At 52.9% G+C, this 18,359-nt stretch overlaps 2 protein-coding genes across 2 annotated transcripts in view; one reads left to right on the top strand and one right to left on the bottom strand.

Moving 5' to 3' along the window:
• NOTCH4 (notch receptor 4) overlaps positions 1-7,446 on the top strand; it is a 35,907-nt gene extending 28,461 nt beyond the window's left edge. The window contains exons 22-26 of the mRNA XM_077330798.1: positions 1,131-1,260; positions 1,765-2,006; positions 3,412-3,559; positions 5,029-5,126; positions 5,974-7,446. Of these exons, the coding sequence (XP_077186913.1) occupies positions 1,131-1,260; positions 1,765-2,006; positions 3,412-3,559; positions 5,029-5,126; positions 5,974-6,351 (996 nt within the window). The 3' untranslated portion in view covers positions 6,352-7,446. The remainder of the gene's footprint in view (positions 1-1,130; positions 1,261-1,764; positions 2,007-3,411; positions 3,560-5,028; positions 5,127-5,973) is intronic.
• Positions 7,447-8,219: 773 nt separating this feature from the next.
• On the bottom strand, positions 8,220-15,153 carry LOC143834406 (vesicle-trafficking protein SEC22b-like). Its single transcript, XM_077331233.1, has 5 exons — positions 14,878-15,153; positions 13,534-13,643; positions 11,526-11,686; positions 10,435-10,581; positions 8,220-9,237 (listed from the first exon to the last, which is right to left on the bottom strand). Exons 1-5 carry the CDS (start codon positions 14,950-14,952, stop codon positions 9,080-9,082), a joined length of 651 nt encoding a protein of 216 aa, XP_077187348.1. The 5' UTR covers positions 14,953-15,153; the 3' UTR covers positions 8,220-9,079.
• Positions 15,154-18,359: the final 3,206 nt, after the last annotated feature.

The raw sequence follows: 18,359 nt of genomic DNA, 5'->3' as shown, positions 1-18,359 counted from the left end.
CCCACCCCCAGTAAACCAAGACTCCCTGGCCAGTCTGGCTTGGAGGAAATTAGCTTCCTGACCCCAAAGTGGTGTTTGGCATTTCCCAGGGCATGCAAGAAAGAGCCACAAGAGCCAAGCACGGACACAATCCCTTCTGCCCACCCACTCACCATCTGCTGAAGTTCACAGAATCGGCATCTCTGTGAGGGGCTATCTTTGTTGTTGTTATGTGCGAAGTCGTGTCCGACCCATCGCGACCCCGTGGACAATGATCCTCCAGGCCTTCCTGTCCTCTACCATTCCCCGGAGTCCATTTAAGTTTGCACCTACTGCTTCAGTGACTCCATCCATCCACCTCGTTCTCTGTCGCCCCCTTCTTCTTTTGCCCTCGATCGCTCCCAGTATTAGGCTCTTCTCCAGGGAGTCCTTCCTTCAGAGAGGTGGCCAAAGTATTTGAGTTTCATCTTCAGGATCTGGCCTTCTAAAGAGCAGTCAGGGCTGATCTCCTCTAGGACTGACCGGTGTTGAGTTTTCCAAATTTGCTCTGCTTAAAAACTTACAAGGAAGGAGAAAGGGGCATGCAGTGGTAGTGTATTCAGGGTATGACCGCCCTGCCCTGAATACGCCACTACTACCCAGGGCCCCGCAAAACCTGGAACTGGCCCTGTCGAGGTATTTCGGATTCAGTCTCGACCCATTGGGAAAGGTGTCAGGTGGACCCAGGTGGGTGGCCATATTGTTCTGAAGCAGCAGGGCCAAATTTGAGTTCAGTGGCAGCTTGAAGAGCAACAAAAGCTGCGTTCAGGGTGTCAGCTTCGGTGTGCACAGCTTCTGCCACAAGCCGCACAACTAAAAAACACAACCACAGCCCTGCCAGCAACAAGGTTAATATTTCCCAGCATCGCTTCAATGCAAAAAGAAGCAAGCCAGGGGTAGTCAAACTGCGGCCCTCCAGATGTCCATGGACTACAATTCCCAGGAGCCCCTGCCAGCATTCGCTGGCAGGGGCTCCTGGGAATTGTAGTCCATGGACATCTGGAGGGCCGCAGTTTGACTACCCCTGGAATAGACAAAAGGACAGGCTGCAGTTCTGTCTGTGCACGATGGGGGGCGCCAGAGCAGGTCTGACAACCTCTTCTTTTTTTAAGGAGGATCCTGAATCTATTTCGCACCAAAACGAAGGCCAGTCTAGGGCCAAGAAGCAGGTGCCGTTCAACATGCTGACCCCAGACCAGGAAAAGAATTCCAAGCTGAAAGCCGTCAAACCTCCAGGCTCAGGTAAATTAAGACGTCTGCTTTCCTGGCAAATGTACCGTTGGGGGTGGAGCCTCCGGAGGGCGGGGTTTGGGGAGGGGAGGGGCTTCAAGGGGGTATAAAGTCCAGCTTCTGAGCGGCCATTTTCTCCAGGGGAATTGATCTCTGTTGCATGGAGAGGAGCTGTAATTCCAGGGGACTCCCCCAGTTCTCACCTGGAGGCTGGCATCCCCACCTGGAGATCTCCTAGAATTGCAACTGGTCATCTGCCGCTCTGGAGAAAATGGCCATTTTGGAGGATGGACTCACCCAATAAATGTTTAACAAATTTATTGTATATATTTCATGATTATATTGGAATCCGCCCCAGGCCAGCACGCTGGGAGGAATGGGGTATCAATCAATCAATCAATCAATCAATCAATCAATCAATCAACCAACCAATCAATCAATCAATCAATCAATCAATCAATCAATCAATCAATCAATCAATCATCCCTCTCACTCCCCTGCCTTCTACCCTTTCAGTTTGTGGCCTGACACCACTGATGCCCTTGGCCCACACCCCTATCTCGAAAGTGGAAGAGTTGTGGGCAGACAGACAAGAGGAAAGCTCTGGAGAGACGCCCCTTCACCTTGCGGCCCGATACTCCCGCGCTGATGCCGCCCGAAGACTCCTAGCATCTGGGGCCAACGCCAACGCCCGTGATCAGTGGGGGAGGACCCCTTTGCACAGTGCTATAGCAGCAGACGCACTGGGAGTATTCCAGGTATCAACCAAGGGGGAGAGGGAGGGCAGAAGTTCTGTTACACTGTTCTAAGTCACGGATGCTCAGGCCTGGATGGCTCAGGTTAGCCCATCTCTTTCTTTCTTTCTTTCTTTCTTTCTTTCTTTCTTTCTTTCTTTCTTTCTTTCTTTCTTTCTTTCTTTCTTTCTTTCTTTCTTTGTTCTGGTGGGCTCACGGTGGTTTACAATAATAAAAAGATAAAACACCATAAAATCCTACAACATCCCTTAATAAATATTATTGCATCTACTTGGTGGCAGGTGAAAGAAAAAAGAAAATCTAAGTGTCTCACCCCCTCGTCCAGCTAGGGGCCAACCTTCCCATTGTTCTACTCATCAGATCTCAGGAGCTAAGCAGGATGAGCTCTGGTTCGTATTTGGATGGGAGACCTCCAAGGGAGTACAGGTTCACTAAATAGAGGCAGGCCATGGCAAGCCAACTCCGAAGGTCTCTTGCCTGAGTCTAACCCTAACCCGAGTCCCCACCCCTGACCCACCTAAACACGCCCCACCAAAGAAGGCAAGACTCCCCTTTTTCTCACGGAAAAGGCAGGCTCCTCCATTCTCATGGAAAGTGTACAGTAGCTTTGTGCCCAGGTGCATATGACATCATTTGTGCCAAGGCGACCAAGGCCAGGCTCACCTGATCATGTCCAAGCTCCCCTCCTCCCACGAGGCCATTCTCCCAAATGGAAATTAGAAACGAAACTGCACAAGCAAAGCAAAACAAGAAAAGTGGTGACAAGCGGAATCCAGCAGTCATTTCAGTGTTAGATCCGTGGGTTCAGAGACCAGGGCTGAATCTGCACTGGGATTTTAATCCTTGGTAACCCCGAATTAAATTAAAATTATTCTATTTCCATTTGGATATTTAGCACTTTAAATTTTTCCTGTGCAATGTTTATGCTTGCTCCACAGTTACACTAACTTTCCCCCACGATATCCAGGAGTGGATATAACTCGCTACATTTGAGAAACTCCTCCCAAAGCCCCAGTATTCAGTGTAGATCTCTGCGTTTTGCAGATTAACTCCTTCCCCCTCCTCCGCTCCTCCAACGCTGACATAACAAAACAGTCTGTCGCTGATTGGTCAGGGCATCAGTTCCTGGTTGTCATTCCCTCACAAGACTTATTTTCCCTCACTTCTAAATTGGAATGGGAGGTGAATTTCCTCCAGGCCAGGCTGGATTCTGGAGATTTTTGGTGCAGGGATCACTTGGGCATGAAATTGGGGTCATTGTGGGTGGGCAGGTAGTTGTGAGTTCCCTGCATTGTGCAGTGGGTTGGACTAGATGACCTTGGAGGTCCCTTCCAACTCTAGGAATCTATGACTTCTTTAGAAAAGAACCCAGCCAGCCAGGTACTGACCACCAGGTCCTCCCCCACAGATCCTTCTCCGGCACCGGCAGACAGACCTGGACGCCTCGGCCCACGACGGCTCCACCCCACTAATTCTGGCCACGCGTCTTGGGGTCGAAAACATGGTGGAGGAGCTGGTGGCCAATCGGGTAGACGTCGGGGCCACAGACAAGAGAGGTAAAAGCCTCGGAGAGTCGGTGGCTGAAACAGGAGCTCGGAGGCACCTGAAGGACTGACCCAATTTATTCCAGCGTCGGCTTCCGTGAGTCGGAAGCAGATCGCTCTGCCTGAAGACGCCGCCAGCTGTTGTGTGTGTGTGTGTGTGTGGGGAGAGGGGGTTAGAATGCAGGGGGCAGCCAGCCAGGGATCCTGCAAACACAAGGGGTCTGTGTTGAATGCCGAAGCCTAGTTTGGACTCTGTGATCTGTGTTTCCTGTTGCAGTTGCTCTCTCTTCTTGCCAGGCAGACCTGGGGATGCCAGCCTCAAAGTGGGGCCTGGAGATCCCCTGGAATTATAGCTCATCTCCAGGCAAGAAGATTAGTTCCTCGGGAGGGGGGATTTTCTGGCATTATGTCTCAACTGAAGCCCCTCCCCTTCCTAAACCCCACACAACTTAGGCTCCACCCCAAAAATCTCCAGGTATCTCCCAATCTGGAGCTGGAATCCCTATATTATGGACTATCAACTAGTGTTTTGCCAGACAGTGTGATATAGTGGTCAGATTACCAGACTAAAGTCTAGAACCAAGTCTGAGTCCAGTGGCACCTTTAAGACCATGCTGGGTAGAAGATTTCATGTACATGCACATTGTGAACCAGCTTCGTATGCTGAAGAACAGCAGCCTCTAATCTGGAGGCCTGAGTTCGATTCACCACTTGTCCTCCACATGTAGCCAGCTGGGTGAGACTGAGCTAGTCACAGTTCTGTTAGAGCTGTTCTCTCAAAGCACTTTCTCTCAGAACTCTCCCAGGTTCACCTTCCTCACAGGGTGTCTGTTGTGGGGAGAGGAAAGGGAAGGCAATTGGAAGCCGCTTTGAGACTCCTTTGGGTAGAGAAAAGCCTCATATAAGAACCAACTCTTCTTCTTCTTCAGTAATATCAGGGCTCTCTCAGCTTTACCTGCCTCACAGGGTGTCTATTGTGGGGAGAGGAAAGGAGGGCCGTTGTAAGCCACTTTGAGACCCCTTTGGGTAGTGATAAAACATTCTTATTCTTTTCTAGGTACATTTTGTCTGCCTGCACGTAGAAGCTTCTACACAGAATTAAACTTTGTTGCTCTTAAAGGTGCCACCGGACCCAAATTTCATTCTATTACTTCAGGCTCACAGTCCTGTTGCCGTGATGCCAACTGGCAGCCGATTTGGCTCACGTGCACCGGAATTTCCTTTCACGAATGATTGCTGTAGGGCAGGGAAGGCACAATGACCTGCAACAGGTGGATGCAGCCTTTACAGCAGTTCAGAAATAAAACAGGAAAGGTGTCTGTCGTGACTTGCAAGGGGGACTGCGAGTGGGTGTGTTTCTGTCACAAGTTCGTACCAAACCCCGAGAGGAACGCTAGGCTGTTCGGCCCTTGTTTGTTGTCGTTAACTGACTAGGCCTCTGGCCCTCCTGCCGCAACAATCTTGTTTTTGACATTCTGCAGGGAAGACCGCCCTCCACTGGGCCGCAGCGGTCAACAACGAAGGTGCCGCCTTCGTCCTGCTCCGAAACGGAGCCGATAAGGACGCCCAGGACAATCGGGTAGGCTGAGCCCTTCTCAGAAAGGATGCAGTGCAGCTAACCCAGGCTTCCCCAACCAAGATTTCGTGAAACCCTGGGGTTTCTGGATGGGCCTGGAAGGGTTTCCTGAAGGGGTGGGAGTTAATTAACTTTTTTACATGTTTCTAAAAATTGGCACAACATTCATCAGGCGATATGACTTTCTATGGTCACATCGACCCACCGCCCCCTCCCAAAAATGGCCAGTGAAGGGCCTGTAGGGGGTTGGGAAGGGAGGTATCCTGGGTGGGCTTGTACACAGCTCTGCTTCCCAATCATATTCTGTATGATTGTGCCACTTCGGGGGTTTCTCGTAGCCTAAAGAATGTTTCAGGGGGTTCTCCGTGGTAAAAAAACTTGATAAAGGCTAGCCTAAACTTTCGAGAGAGCCTCTTGTGGCGCAGAGTGGTAAGGCAGCAGACATGCTGTCTGAAGCTGTCTGCTCATGAGGCTGGGAGTTCGATCCCAGCAGCCGGCTCAAGGTTGACTTAGCCTTCCATCCTTCCGAGGTCAGTAAAATGAGTACCCAGCTTGCTGCTGGGGGGTAAACGGTAATGACTGGGGAAGGCACTGGCAAACCGCCCCGTATTGAGTCTGCCATGAAAATGCTAGAGGGCGTCACCCCAAGGGTCAGACATGTCTCAGTGTTTGCACAGGGAACACCTTTACCTTCACCTTTAAACTTTTGAGAGTCAAAGCTCCTTTTGTCTCCGTAGCTTGGACCTAACCAAGGGAGTTTTGACTCTCACAAGCTTACAGCCCAGATAGGGTGTTGTCCTTTCGGGTGCTGCTGGATTTGAATCTTGCTCTCTGTTTTTGCCCCCCAAAGGCACAGACGCCGCTCTTCCTCGCCGCCCAAGAAGGGAGCTGCAAAGTGGCCTGCCTCCTCCTTCAACACGGCGCCAAGCAGAACATCCCGGACCACGTGGGCCGCCTCGCGCGGGACGTGGCCCAGGAGCGCCTCCACCACGACATCCTGTCCCTCTTGGACTCTCCCCGCCCCTCTCCCACTGCTGGCCCGCTCCCAACACACAGGCCCCGGCCACACCTCCACCGCTCAGCTCCCATCCCACGCAAGTTTTCCTGGCAGGCCGGCAGGCCGCTGCTTCCCCCAGTCCCAGAGAATGAAATCCCTCTGAAGGTTCTTCCTCCTTCCACGCTGCCTGCAAGCTCATCAGAAGAGGCCGTGGGGCTGTCCCCTGAGTGACTCCACCCTCTCGAGGGGTAGGGCGGGCTGGATGGGGGCTGGTGCTGTGGGGCACAGCAGCTGCTGGCCAAGCTAGGACCGGACGTTGCCCTGTGAGCTCACACAGGGAAGGAGGGCAGCCATTGCAGGAAGAGCCCCCAAAATGGCAGCTTCCTTGGAATGGAGGGGAGGCGCGCCTGTGCCCTACGTGGAAGAATGAGCATGGCATGCTAGAGGAGAAATCTGATGTCCCACACGATGTCGCACAACAGGAGAGACTCTGGTCTAAATTCCGTCTAAACATCCGGAAGAAGTTCCTGACAGTTAGAGCAGTTCCTCAGTGGAACAGGCTTCCTCAGGAGGTGGTGGGTTCTCCATCTTTGGGAATTTTTAAACAGAGGCTAGATAGCCATCTGACGGAGAGGCTGATTCTGTGAAGGCTCAAGGGGGTGGCAGGTGACAGTGGATGAGCAATAGGGATGTGAGTGTCCTGCATAATGCAAGGGGTTGGGCTGGATGACCCAGGAGATCCCTTCCAACTCTGTGACTCTATGAGTCATGATGCCTCTCCAAACCTGAAGCCCTCCTCAAAAGCAAAGTCTTCCAACGGAGAAAGACCGGAGGAGTGTGGGTCTGGGGGATCCCACAAGGGATAAAACGGACTCGGCCAGATCCTCCGGCCACTATTCCAGATAAGAAGAGCTCTGCTGGATCAGGCCGGATGCAGCATTTTGTTTCCTGCGGCGGCCAACGGGAAGCCCACGGGCATGGCCTTCCCCAGAAACTGGTCTGCAGAGGTGCACCGCTCCCGCCTGTAGACGCCACAAGAGCCGGCCCCCAAGAATTCACCCAAGCTGTCTTTGAAGAACGTCATGGCCACTGCCAGACCTCGAGGCGTCAAATTCCACAAGGTAATGACAGGACACCTAAGCGAGGACTTTCTTTGGAAGCAGGAGAGACGAGGCTGCTTCCGGCGGCCAGCCCTGGGTCGGAGAGGGGTCCGGATGGGCGGCCCTGCTAGTCTGTCTCTCTGCTTTCTCGTGTTATGTTAAAACTGCAAGCGTCTTTATCATCCCCTCTCCCAACCTCTTGTAGTCATTCCCCATCCGTCTGGACCAGGGGTAGTCAAACTGCGGCCCTCCAGATGTCCGTGGACTACAATTCCCAGGAGCCCCTGCCAGCGAATGCTGGCAGGGGCTCCTGGGAATTGTAGTCCACGGACATCTGGAGGGCCGCAGTTTGGCTACCCCTGGTCTGGACCTTTTCCTCAAAAATTCAGGACTCTTGGGCTGCCCTCTCCTGCACCTTTGGCCCAGGCCGACCACAGAAGAGATTCAATAAAAATTATATTATTTAATGACGAAGGGAAAGCGCTCTGCACCAGTGGCCACGATTTTGCCAGCTGCTGAGATTGTGGCTCGAAGATGGGGCGTGGGGTTAAAACGCCAGGCAAGGATCTGGGGGAACCGGGTTCGAATCCCCAGTCCGCCACGGAATCTCTCAGGGGGACCTCAGGCCAGTCCACGGCGTTCTTGTGAAGAGGGGAAGGAGGAAGGGGGAACGATGGAAAGCTCTTTGGGTCCCCCTTGGGGAGAAGGCAGGGTACAACTCAAGTGAATAAAGACACAAGAATTAGACAGCCTGCTGCTGACGTCACCAGAGGAAGTGAAGAAAAAGACAAGTCACTTCTCTGGCACTTTGCATGTGCTCAAAGAAGTTTCCCCCTTTTTAATGTCCTGGGATTAAGATTCCCAGTCCCTGGGCCCTGCACATTTGAAACTATAAAGCAGAAACAATCTTCTGCTTATCCCCTGGCCACCAACGCTTGCCTAAAATGAAACATCTTGAAAGGTTTGTTTTCCACACCCATTCATCCACAAGGGGGCAGCTTTCTGAACAATCAAATTTATTGCTGAACTATCCACCTCTATTGTAAACATCAACTCACCGTTTTAGTGTGTTGGTGAGGCCGGAGCTTCTCTCTGTCCCATACTTGCGGGCTTTCTTTAGACAGGTCTGAAAGGCATGTGCCAAACTCCTGCCCGGAAGGCAGATGTTCAACCGATGCAGACCCCCTTGTTTCTAGCTGCTCCCAGAGGGCAGAAAAACCAGATTGATCAAAAGACCTTATAGTTCCGCCTTAAGCAGCTGCCTCAGACCTGTTAGAACAGATGATACCTCAGGGCAAACCTGGACTTTGCTTTATTCTTTTTGACTCTGTCTATGGCACCTGGCAGGCAGGCAGAAATTCAACAGGTGCAACTTGTTTGGACACGGAGCTAAAAGAACAGGAGTGTTACCCGCTGAATTTCTGTTATCAGAACCAAAAGCACACATCCCGATAACCGGAAGATCGTCCTTGCTGTTTATCAATAAATGTGTTCCCTTCCTTCTTATACAACCTCACCTCTGTTTTACTGCTGGCAGTGAAAAGTGCAAGATACTTTTTTACTAAAAGCAAAATGAGAAATGTTGTTAACATTTATAAATAGCATTCTGCATTTTCTAACTTCCGGTTTTGGCCACCAAGGGGCGAAAAATGCCATGTCAATTTTATAAAAAAAATCTCTTTGCAACAAGAGGAACAGCCCAGGATCCTCTGGAAGTTTCGGTTTCTCCGGCTACAGGCCCTGGTTTGGTCTTGGAACAGACAGGAGGGAGAAAGTCCCCTTTTTCTTCACCCCTCCCTCCCTCGAAGGCAGGCCTGAAGAGAGGTCTGGGAGAGGCGGGGAGGAGAGAGGAGGAGCCGTCAAACCAGCCACCAGAAGCGGATGTAGAGCATGACCACCACGAAGACCAGGCTGGTGGCGGCGGCTTTGGCGTAGGCCGAGCGGCTGTTGAGAAGCTTGGCGTCGTGGCGGTATTTCTTGGAGAGAGTCGACAGGCTGCTGGCCTTGGAATCCAGAGCTGGAAAGGAGAGAGACAAGGAGGGCCTAACTCTGTCCTCCAAGAGGAAGCAAACAGGAAGCAAACGCAACTTGCTGACATTGCCCGGAAGCGACGCAGGCACCTCAGTGATGTCAAGGGGAGGAGGTGACACTCTGGTTTTTGGGCAAAACTCTATGGCAAGAAGCTAATTCTCCCATAGAGTTTTTGCCCAAAAGCCAGAGCGTCACCCAAAGACATGTTACTGTGCTGATATCGCTTCCAGGTGACGTCAGCACATAGTGTTAAGTTTTGACACTCCTCCCCGCCCCCCATCCCCCACTGACAGCTACGAGGGACCTGGCCACCCTAGCCCCGCCCCATCCCAAAATTTCCCTCCCTGACCATTCCCAGTTGTCAACCGCTAGATGCTGAAAATCTTCCACAGAACTGTCCGTTCTAATAGTCCTGTAGAGACCTGGCATCAGGCACGAAGAAGAGTTGAGGGATCAGGTTGCCAACTTTGGTTTGGGAACTTCCTGGAGATTGGAGGTAGGGCCTCAGGAGGGCAAAGAGTTCGGCAGGGATAGGGTGGCACTCTATAACTACCATCTTCCTAGACTCTATGGCAGGGGTAGTCAAACCGCGGCCCTCCAGATGTCCATGGACTACAATTCCCGTGAGCCCCTGCCAGCAAACGCTGGCAGGGACTCATGGGATTTGTAGTCCATGGAGGGCCGCAGCTTGACTACCCCTGCTCTATGATACAGCCTCTGAAGCTGTCGTGCTGGGGGATGTCGTGCTGGGGGATGTCTATGGTCCAAAAAGAGGGATGCTAGTCCCCAGGTGAATCTTGGGGCACCTCCAGTTCTACAGCTCATCTCCAGGGGACAGAGATCAGGGGGCAGAGTGGCTGCTTGGAGGCTGGACTCTGTGTGATTGTACTCCACTGAGGCCCCAAATCCCATACGCTCCCAAAATCTGCAGGCTCCCAAAATCTGCCCTACCCAGAGCTTGGCAACCCTACCTGGAAAAGTCTTAACTCCAAGAGAATTCCAGGTCCCAATCAGTCCATTGAGGCTCGTAGGGAAGTAACTTGGACTTCCAGGGCTTCAGCCTCCTCATGGTCGCCAGAGAACGGAATAAAATCCCAGTCCGGGGGGAGGGGGGGCCTCAGGCCCGTTTCCAGCCCTCCCTCCATTCGCGTTCTCTCTGCACCCTCGAGGGCTCCCTCCCTACCTGACAAGGCCTCTCCCCTCTGGAGGACCTCCTCGATGTTGGTCACCATGATCTTCTGGACGTCCTGCAGCTCCAGGTTGATGCTGCTCAGGTGGCGCTTGGACCAGGTGTCCAGGTACGACTTCTTCAGCTTCTGGATGTAAGTGTCTACAAGAAGGGGTTCCACGGTTAACGTCCGTCACGATCCGCAGTCTAGCCAAATCGATACGCTCGCCTAGAGTTCCCAAGCCTGTCGCCGTTCCTAGCACATACTAAGGGGCCTCGATACTCGTTAAGGTGCATCCCTTAAATTAAGGCTGGGAAATTTCTGGGGATCTGGGGTTGGAGAAAGACCTCAGTAGGGTCCAGTGCCAGAAAGGCCGCCTGACAAAGCAGCTGTTTTCTCCAGGGGAACTGAGCTCTGCAGCCTGGAATTGAGCCGTCGTTCCAGGGGATCCCCAGGCCCCACCTGGAGGCTGGCATCCCTAGCAGGAAGTGAGACCCAAGCCGAGAGAAAGTCCATTTCGGAGACCCAGCTGAGGGCAGCTGCTCAGCTCATCACTGCCGGTCAGTGGAACCGATCCAGAGCTGCCAGAACCCCCTCGGGGGTTTCCTGTCCCATTCAAGGAGCCCCCTTGGATTTTCCCCCTTTGGGTCCAGCAGCCTCACACCTGAGAGCCCCCCGGGCGTCTTGGCAGCGTACTGCGGTCACTCTGCAGAAGTGAAGGAGATAAATTTGAGTCCAGTAGCATCGTAGAGTTTTTCGGGAGAGAAGCGTTTGAGAATCAACCCTCCCTACATCGGATGCCAGGCAGAGCGGAGATCTCTGAGAACGCCTGTCCCAGCCAGAAAGTGGGACTGCAAATAAGGGACTGCAGGAAGTATAGGTTTGGAAACAGTAAACCTCTCCACACGAGAGCCAGGAGGCAACGCCCAGGGAGTGCCCCAGGGCCACCCACAGGCCCCTGCGTAGAGGAGGAGGGGGGAATCAACACCCTCCCCCTGCCCAGTTCTCCGGACTGGAGTCTGCCGCCCTTAACCACCACACCCCGCTGGCTCTCTCAAGAGGGTGTGGGAAGGCCTCAGCTGGACACGTCTTTCTCGGGACGTACCGAATTCAATGAAGGCGTAAGGCCTCGATACAAAGGGCACCTTCTTTCCGTACAGCTCCCAGAACTCCGCCTGCAGCTCCTCCAGGTAGGAGAATGCCAGCTTCTTGGGCTGCCCAGCTTCGCAGAGCGTCAGGTAGCACACACCTTGGCTGATCAAGTAACTGCGGGGAAGAAGAGTTGGGAGTCATACCCCGCATTTCACTGTCCGAAGGAGTCTCAAAGCGGCTTACGATCGCCTTCCCTTTCCTCTCCCCACAACAGACCCCCTGCAAGGGAGGTGAGGCTGAGAAAGAAGAAGACTTGGTACTTATATGCCGCTTTTCTCTCCCCGAAGGAGTCTCAAAGTGGCTTACAATCGCCTTCTCTCCCTCTCCCCACAACAGACACCCAGTGAGGTAGTTGTGGCTGAGAGCTCTGAGAGAACTGCTCTGTGAGAACAGCTCTAACAGGGCTGTGGCTAGCCCAAGGTCACCCAGCTGGCTGCACGTGGAGGAGCAAGGAATCAAACCCGGCTCTCCGGATTAGAAGCCGCTGCTCTTGACCGCGACACCAAGCTGGCTCTCAAGAGGTGTCTCAAACCACAGAGAAGGGAACATTATCCCAAGAATTACTGCCCCTGATCCCAGTCAATACTGGACAGGTCTGGCAGCTCCCTGTTTTGCGCTGGAGCCATTCCCTCTGTAATCTCTTCCTTTGAAAGCCCAGGAAAGCTTTGATTCTGCCAAACCCAGACAAATGGAGGAAACCCGACAGTCCTACACAGCAACAGTTCAAAAGATAGGAGTTTGGTCTATTTAGCCTGGAGAGGAGACGACTGAGAGGGGATCTGATCACCATCTTCAAGTATTTAAAAGGCTGCCAAGTAGAGGATGGAGCAGAGTTGTTCTCTCTTGCCCCAGAGGGACAGACCAGAACCAATGGGATGAAATTAATGCAAAAGAAATTTAGTTTAAATATCCGGAAGAAGTTCCTGAGAGTCAGAGCGGTTCCTCAGTGGAACAGGCTTCCTCAGGAGGTGGTGGGTTCTCCATCTCCATTAAACAGGCACTGGATAGATATCTGACGGAGAAGCTGATTCTGTGAAGGCTCAAGGGGGTGGCAGGTGACAGTGGATGAGCGATAGGTTTGTGAGTGTCCTGCATAGTGCAGGGGGTTGGACTAGATGACCCAAAAGGCCCTTCCAAACTCTATGATTCTCCATGGAAATTATTTCATCCACACACACTTTCCAGTGGATTCAAACCCGACTCTCTTCTGCCCAAATTTTCAGATATATATATATTTTTTAAGAGCTAAGTTTAGCAGGTGACTCCTGTGACCAAGCGCTCAGTGAGAAGGCGATCTCTTTCCAGCACTTTGGCAAATGTATTCAAAGGTACGAGGACAGAGGGGGAGGCTGGCCCAGTGATAAATCCCACCAAGGAAGCCCACAGCCTCCCACCCCTGCTATTCTCCAGCCTTTGGAAGCCCTACAGGGCTGTGACTCGGTAACACTTCCCCCCCCCCCGGATGATTTGCGAACCTTTTGTAAAGGCTTAAAATGTATAATTATGACATTCTAAAAAGGTAAAGGTAAAGGTATCCCCTGTGCAAGCACCGGGTCATGTCTGACCCTTGGGGTGACGCCCTCCAGCGTTTTCATGGCAGACTCAATACGGGGTGGTTTGCCAGTGCCTTCCCCAGTCATCATCGTTTACCCCCCAGCAAGCTGGGTACTCATTTTACCGACCTCGGAAGGAGGGAAGGCTGAGTTGACCTTGAGCCGGCTGCTGGGATCGAACTCCCAGCCTCATGGGCAAAGCTTTCAGACAGCATGTCTGCTGCCTTACCACTCTGCGCCACAAGAGGCTCTAGGTGCCATATGACATCCTATTAATAATGTAATGATTCATGGCATTTGGGGGTTCTGCCTTTTCAGACTCACGTGCCTTAAACTTTGTGCCTACAGCAGCCGGAATGAGATCTAGCATCGGGGTCTCACCCCCCCCTTCCCACCCCAGACACTCACTGGAAAGTCATTGGTCCGGCTTCTAGGGAGCATCGTGTTGGGGAATGTTCCCCAAGTTTCCGGAAAAGCTGCTTGGCTTGGTTGTGGTATTCCTGGAAGTTCCGGTTTGACTGCGGAGAAGAGAGGAGATTGAAGCCGCTTTATTATCAGAATTATTATTATTATATTACAATTCCGCGGGAGACTTCTGGGACGTCCGCCCGTAAAGGCAACAGCTTTCATGTGCTATTTACCCCTCCCCTTGGCAACTGGGCCTCGAAGATAGGCTGCCTCTGAACATGGAGGTTCCATTGAGCGACCACCATGACTTTCTGGCCCACATTCTTAGCCCTTTGGCCTGCTATGAAGCCAGATGAGCTGGCTGGGGGGCGGCGTTATATCTCGCTTTTCACTAACCGAAGGAGTCCCAAAGCTGGTCACTACCCCGTGAGGTAGGTGGGGGCTGAGAGCTCTGAGAGAACTGCTGACAGAGAACAGCTCTAAGAGAACTGTTAATGGCCCAAGGTTGCCCAGCAGGCTGCATGTGGAGGAGGACTGGGGAATCGAACCAGGGTCTGCCAATTGGAGGCCTGCTCTTAGCCACTGTGCCATCCTCACTGCTCCCTTGTGCCTGTGAAAGAAAACCTGCTTCCATCTATATGTAGCCACCTACAACAGGTGCAACCAACTCAGGTTGTCAAGAGCAGGGGTAGTCAACCTGTGGTCCTCCAGATGTCCATGGACTACAATTCCCATGAGCCCCTGCCAGCAAATGCTGGCAGGGGCTCATGGGAATTGTAGTCCATAGACATCTGGACTGGAGGACCACAGGTTGACTACCCCTGGTCAAGAGGACTGGCGAAAAACCACCCTTCCCTTGTTCACAGGAAACGGGTGCAGCGATCAATGAGAGCCGGTAACACCTGCATTAGCTGGACAGGACATTTTGTCTCCCAGAGGTTGGCAGCCCTCTTATCGAACAGGCCGTGAGCCCTATTTAACTTAGCTTGCTCCCTTTCTAAAAAAAATATAAATAAACGATCCGTAAATCCATGCTCAATAAACATCATTGAAAAATTGCACCTGCCCAAAACAGGTGCTGAGGGCAGGGGTGGCCGTGCTGCGGAAGCCCTTGGCCTAGGCTTGGGAGACCCGAGCTTGAAATCCACCTTCCGCGATGACTTTGTGCCCCTAGCCTACCTCGCGGGGTTGTCGTTGGGAGCATCACAGGGAGAATTGCGTGAGCTGCTTGGAAGAACGCACGAGAGAGGCTGGTCCGAACAAGGAAAGGGGGGGGGGGAGAAGGAAGCCCCACCCGGCACAAGAGAGGAGCTGCCGGTGCCGGACGCCTCCCTGTCCCCTTACCTGCTCGGTTTCTTGCATGGACGCCGCTAAGAGGAGCCCGTCTTGGACGCGGCTGATCATGGTGAGCAGCACCATCCTGGGGGGGATCTGGATCCTGGGGGGGGGGATCTGGATCTCGGGGGGGATCTGGATCTCGGGGGGAGGCTCAGCCCCTTTCCCTCCCCCCCTACCACCACTCCAAGCCCTGCTGCGCTGGATCTGGGCCCCGGCTGACGTGGCCGAGGGGCGGCGGGAGGGAAAGCCCGGCCGCGGGGCGGGACTGCGCGGAGCCACTTTTGCCCAAGAGGAGGGCAGCAGGGCGGGCGCCCCCTCTCCTCCCCGCCCCCTCGCGGAAAAGGCTCCTCCTCCCTGCTTGGAGCCCCGCCCCTTTTGTGTCCCCCCCCCGCCTCTGAGCCAGATCAATGCACCCCCCCCCCCTTGCAGACGCCGCGACTTTCAAAGGGGCGTCAAACTTCTTCTCCGCTGCTCGAGGAGTCAGCGCGAAAGGGGAGGGGGGAAGGTTGCGGGGTTGCCAACTCTGGGTTGGGAAGTAGCTGGAGGTTTGGTGAGTGGGAAGGGGGGCTGCGTGGCGTGTAAGGCGATGGAGAACACCCTTCCCAAGCTGGCTTTTTCTCCCGGGGAGCTGATCTCTGGCGCCTGGAGATGAGCTGGAATCCCAGGTCCCAGAGCTGGGTTCAAATTCTGCCTGGGCCCTCAAGCTCCCTGGCTGACGTCAGAGGGGTCGGCTTCCAGGGGGTGGCGGGAGATCTCCCGCTGTGATCTCCAGGCAAGAGAGATCAGTTCCCCTGGCTGCTTTGGAAGCTGGACTCTCCAGCATTACCGAGCCTATTTATTATATTATAGAGTCCCCGTCCTCTTCAGGCGTCACCCCCAAAATCTCCAGGGATTTGCCAATCGAGCTGACCACCCTAGCTGACCTTGAGTGGGGCACCCTCTCTCTCTCTCTCTCTCTCTCTCTCTCTCTCTCTCTCTCTCTCTCTCTCTCTCTCTCTCTCTCTCTCTCTCTCTGCTTAACCTACCTCCCAGGGCGGTTGTAAACATGCCAAGTTGAAAACGGTTTTTGGTCCCTCAGTAGAGGGTCTCTGACCAAGAAGAAGAAGAGCTGTTTTTTGGACCCTGTATTTACTCCCCAAAGTGGCTACACAAACCCCTTTCCCTTCTTCTCCCTACAACAGCCACCCTGCGAGGCCTGAGAGAGCTCTGGGAGAACTGCTCTGAAGGGTAGCTCTAAGAAAACTGTTACTGGCTACATGTGGAAGAGGAGTGAAAAATCAAGCCCAGTGTTCCCAGTGTTTTTTGCTACCAGTTTCATCTGGCCGTACTGCTGTATTAAGTACATTTGATTTGATAAATTTGATTTGAACTCAGTTCTCCAGATTAGAGGTAACAGCTCTTAACCACGACACCAAGTCGTGCTGGTTTTCAGGAAAGCTCAGGTTTTTGTTTTGTTTTACCCTACTAGAAGCCAAGTAGGTCACCAGGTATGTTGCCAATTCTAACTTGGGGAATTCCTGAACAGCCAGGAGGCAGGGCTAAGGGAAATCAGCAGGGCCGGGGCACCGTAAACTCTGCCCTCCACCCCTGCCATCCCCTGCCAGGAAACCCCTCTGTGATCTGGAGGTCTATTTATTCTGACATCATCCCCTGACAGTGGGGATCCATCTAAGCTTACAGCGTCCTCCCCTCCACCACAGTTCTCCCCTCCGCCCACCCTGCGAGGGAACCTAGGCTGATCAGTTGCAAGCCAATCTCGGTCAAATCAAGCCATCTGGTTTCATGCACTGGGTCTGATGCTCCATTTATCCCCCCATTGTGGGATCGCACCGAGGTCCCCCTCACACACTCTCTCTCTCTCTCTCTCACGCACACACACCCTGTTGTCAATTTGAGGACCCTTGGAGAGAGCCTGTTTTCAGTTTTCCAATCTCACTGCCCTGGGGTAGTCCCCTTCCCCCTGACAGAGCTCAGGCGGGCCTTCGGTGCTGGAGCCCTCTCTGGTTGTGCAAAGGCCCGATCCCAGAGACGGCCTTTGCACATCTTTGCAAAAGGGAAACGTTGCAAAAGTCTGAACGTCCGCCTGAGTTTCATCAGCGGGATGTGACGTTTCAGGATCCTTTATTGTTGGAAAATATGGGTGTTTTGAAGAGTGGACATTTGAAAGCCTTGCTGGGGAACGGTGAGGACAGAGTGAGGCATATAATTTCCGAAGAATCATTTTGTTCCTTTTTAGCTAGACAATGTCCCCAGGAGAGATACCTGGAATCCAAGCGACTGTATTATTTTATGATTCTGTGATTCCCCACTCCTCCTCCATGTGCAGCACCAGCTGGGTGACCTGGGGCTATCTGCAGTTCTCTCAGCAGTCTCTCAGCCCCACCTCCCTCGCAGGGGTGTCTGGGGTGTCTGTTGTGGGGAGAGGAAGGGAAAGGGGTTTGTGGAGCCACTTTGGGGCTCCTTCAGGCAGTGAAAAGCAGGCGCCGAAAACCAGATCTCTTCCTGCAAGACGGAGCTTTACAGGTCTACAGTCAGGGCCTACCAAGCAATGGAAGGCCAGCTCCTGATCAACCCCTGTTTAAAATATTAGTTGGGAGCATGAGAATCAATACTGGTTTAATATTGTTCTAACTTTTTAGAAGATGTTTGTATTCAGCGTTGTTACCCATTCTGAGCAGCACTGGAAGGGCGGGTTAAAAATAATTTTAATTATCTTCCTGTTGCCAACTCTGAATTCAGAAATGCCTAGATATTTTAGGCAGAACCTGGGCAGGGGAAGGTTGGGGGCAGGATCTCAGTGAGATTGTTCCCTAGCAGCCATTGTTCCCTAGGGCAGGGGTAGTCAACCTGTGGTCCTCCAGATGTACATGGACTACAATTCCCATGAGCCCTTGCCAGTGTTTGCTGGCAGGGGCTCATGGGAATTGTAGTCCATGAACATCTGGAGGACCACAGGTTGACTACCCCTGCCCTAGGGGAACTAATCTTTGTTGTTTGAAGATGGATTCCAATTCCAGGAGATCTCCAGGCCCCACCTGGGGATTAGCAACCCTGCCAGCTGGACGTAGTGGTGAAGAGTGTTGCCTTCTAATCTGGAGAACTGGGTTTGATTCTCCACTCCTCCACATGCAGTCAGCTGGGCGACCTTGGGCCAGTCACAGTTCTCTTGGGGGTGTTCTTGCACAGCAGTTCTCTCAGAGCTCTCTCAGCCCTACCAACCACACAGGGTGTCTGTTGTGCGGAGGGGAAGGGGAAAGGCGTTTGGGGAGCCACTCTGGGACGCCTTTGGGTAGTGAAAAGCGTGGTATAAGAAGCCAGCTTCTCTTCTTCTTCTATACTGCACTGGTTATGTCCACTGATACTGTGCCAGTGATTTACACGCTGACAGCATTTGAAGCTCGTTATACAAATGGCACTTACAAAAAAAAAAAGTCAAAAAACCCAAAAGAAAACGTTTTAAACAAAATAGACCACAGTGTGAGATGCTC

Source organism: Paroedura picta, chromosome 3 (genome assembly GCF_049243985.1).
Source record: "Paroedura picta isolate Pp20150507F chromosome 3, Ppicta_v3.0, whole genome shotgun sequence".
Taxonomy (NCBI): Eukaryota; Metazoa; Chordata; class Lepidosauria; order Squamata; family Gekkonidae; genus Paroedura; species Paroedura picta.
The sequence above is the reverse complement of the archived record's forward strand: the minus strand, read 5'-3'. Positions and strand labels throughout refer to the sequence as shown.

Coding starts and splice junctions, on each gene's coding strand:
- LOC143834406 (XM_077331233.1), bottom strand. CDS start 14,952: ATGGTGCTGCTCACCATGATCAGCCGCGTCCAAGACGGGCTCCTCTTA. Junction 13,644..14,877: donor CCATGCAAGAAACCGAGCAG/GTAAGGGGACAG, acceptor TCTTCTCCGCAG/TCAAACCGGAACTTCCAGGA. Junction 10,582..11,525: donor TTACGCCTTCATTGAATTCG/GTACGTCCCGAG, acceptor CCCTTCTTGTAG/ACACTTACATCCAGAAGCTG.